Here is a 1362-nt window from a genome sequence, read left to right as displayed (position 1 = left end):
TGACAACTCATGACCGACTGAGTCATGGCTGGAATCGAATTCACTGGAGGCAACCATGTCTGAATTGCGATTCAGGATGTCCTGCTCAATGCTGGAGTTTCTCTCCTCTTCTTCTGTCTCATTTGTAGTGTTTGAGGACTGGCTCTGAGACATGCTTTCAAGCTTTGGCTGGCCGATGTCCATTGGGGTCGACTCTGAGAAGCTTTCCGGAATGGAATGGTCGAATCTCATGAGAGGACCGTGCTTTACCCGTCTGTATCCATTTGGCAGTGCTTTTTTATCCGCTAAAACTCTCTCTATTGCATCCCACTTGTCCCCAAGCTGGTGGAGAATGTCTACATCATCCTCATTGTTGTTGAGTATCTGTAGGGTCTCCTCAATTGTATATTCTTCTCTACCTTCACTTAATCTTGCTACAACTGGGTCAGCAATGGGGAAATTTTTATTAGAGTCATTAGAGTCTGTTGAAGTTAACCGCCAATACTGCTGCCGAGGACAGTGCTCACAGCAGGGGCTCTGCTCAGGGATAGTGTTGCCGTTGGGACTGGTCTCGAGGGCAGTGTGGCCGCAGGGAGGCTTCTTGTCCCCGCTTGTGTCCCTGTCTTCCTTATGCAGAGGCAGTGTGGACGGTTTGTTGGGCCCAGGGGTCTTCACAGGCGAGGTGTCAGTTTCACTCATGTCCATGTGATCAGTCTGCGTTCCTGAGTCTACTAGTATAGGAACTCTCTCATGGCTTGGGCTGAGGCTATAACCCTACAAAAGATGAGAGAAAAGAGTGTCAGAAGATGAGGCACTGAGATGTCGTAAAATACAGTTGGATGCTAAACAGGACAAAGGACAAACTAGCAAAAGCTAACACAAATGTCAATAGTTTACACTTTTCTCCACTAAATTCAAGGTAGAAAACCACATTCATATTCTCCTAATACTCACCCTTCTATCTACAACAGGACTATGCTTAGGACTAGTTGAACTGACATATGCAATAACCCCCCCATGACTCTTGTTCCTCTGGTGCCGTCGCCTCCGACCCGAGCCTCCACGGCCACCTAGGTCAGTCTCCTGGTGACCTGACTCAGCCACTCCTCCCACGTTTTGTGAGTTGGTGGAGGACTTGGGGTTGCTCTGGGTCACGTGAAGGGAAGCAGGCCTCGTCGTGGACAACGGGAGATTGTTTGTACCAATCTCGGTGTAGAGGGGCTTCTTGGAACGATTCTGACACGGGAAAAGGAGGATTATTTATAAGCTATAGTCTATATTTGTCTCTTGTATTTTTGTACTCTGTTTAACTTGTAGATTCTCTTGGTAGATTCTGAGTTATGAGCAAGGTTCTAAGATTCTCAAAAATTAGTCACAATCTTT

At 47.0% G+C, this 1362-nt stretch overlaps 1 protein-coding gene across 1 annotated transcript in view; it reads right to left on the bottom strand.

Annotated features, from left to right (window-relative positions):
- LOC119594523 (mitogen-activated protein kinase kinase kinase 13-B-like) overlaps positions 1–1362 on the bottom strand; it is a gene marked incomplete in the record, with an annotated part of 92580 nt that overhangs the window by 2051 nt on the left and 89167 nt on the right. The window contains 2 exon segments of the mRNA XM_037943557.1: positions 1–753; positions 934–1215. Coding sequence (XP_037799485.1) covers positions 1–753; positions 934–1215 — 1035 coding nt within the window.

This window comes from Penaeus monodon, chromosome 34 (genome assembly GCF_015228065.2).
Source record: "Penaeus monodon isolate SGIC_2016 chromosome 34, NSTDA_Pmon_1, whole genome shotgun sequence".
Classification (NCBI taxonomy): Eukaryota; Metazoa; Arthropoda; class Malacostraca; order Decapoda; family Penaeidae; genus Penaeus; species Penaeus monodon.
Note: the sequence above shows the minus strand (reverse complement) of the source record. Positions and strands in the feature narration are given on the sequence as shown.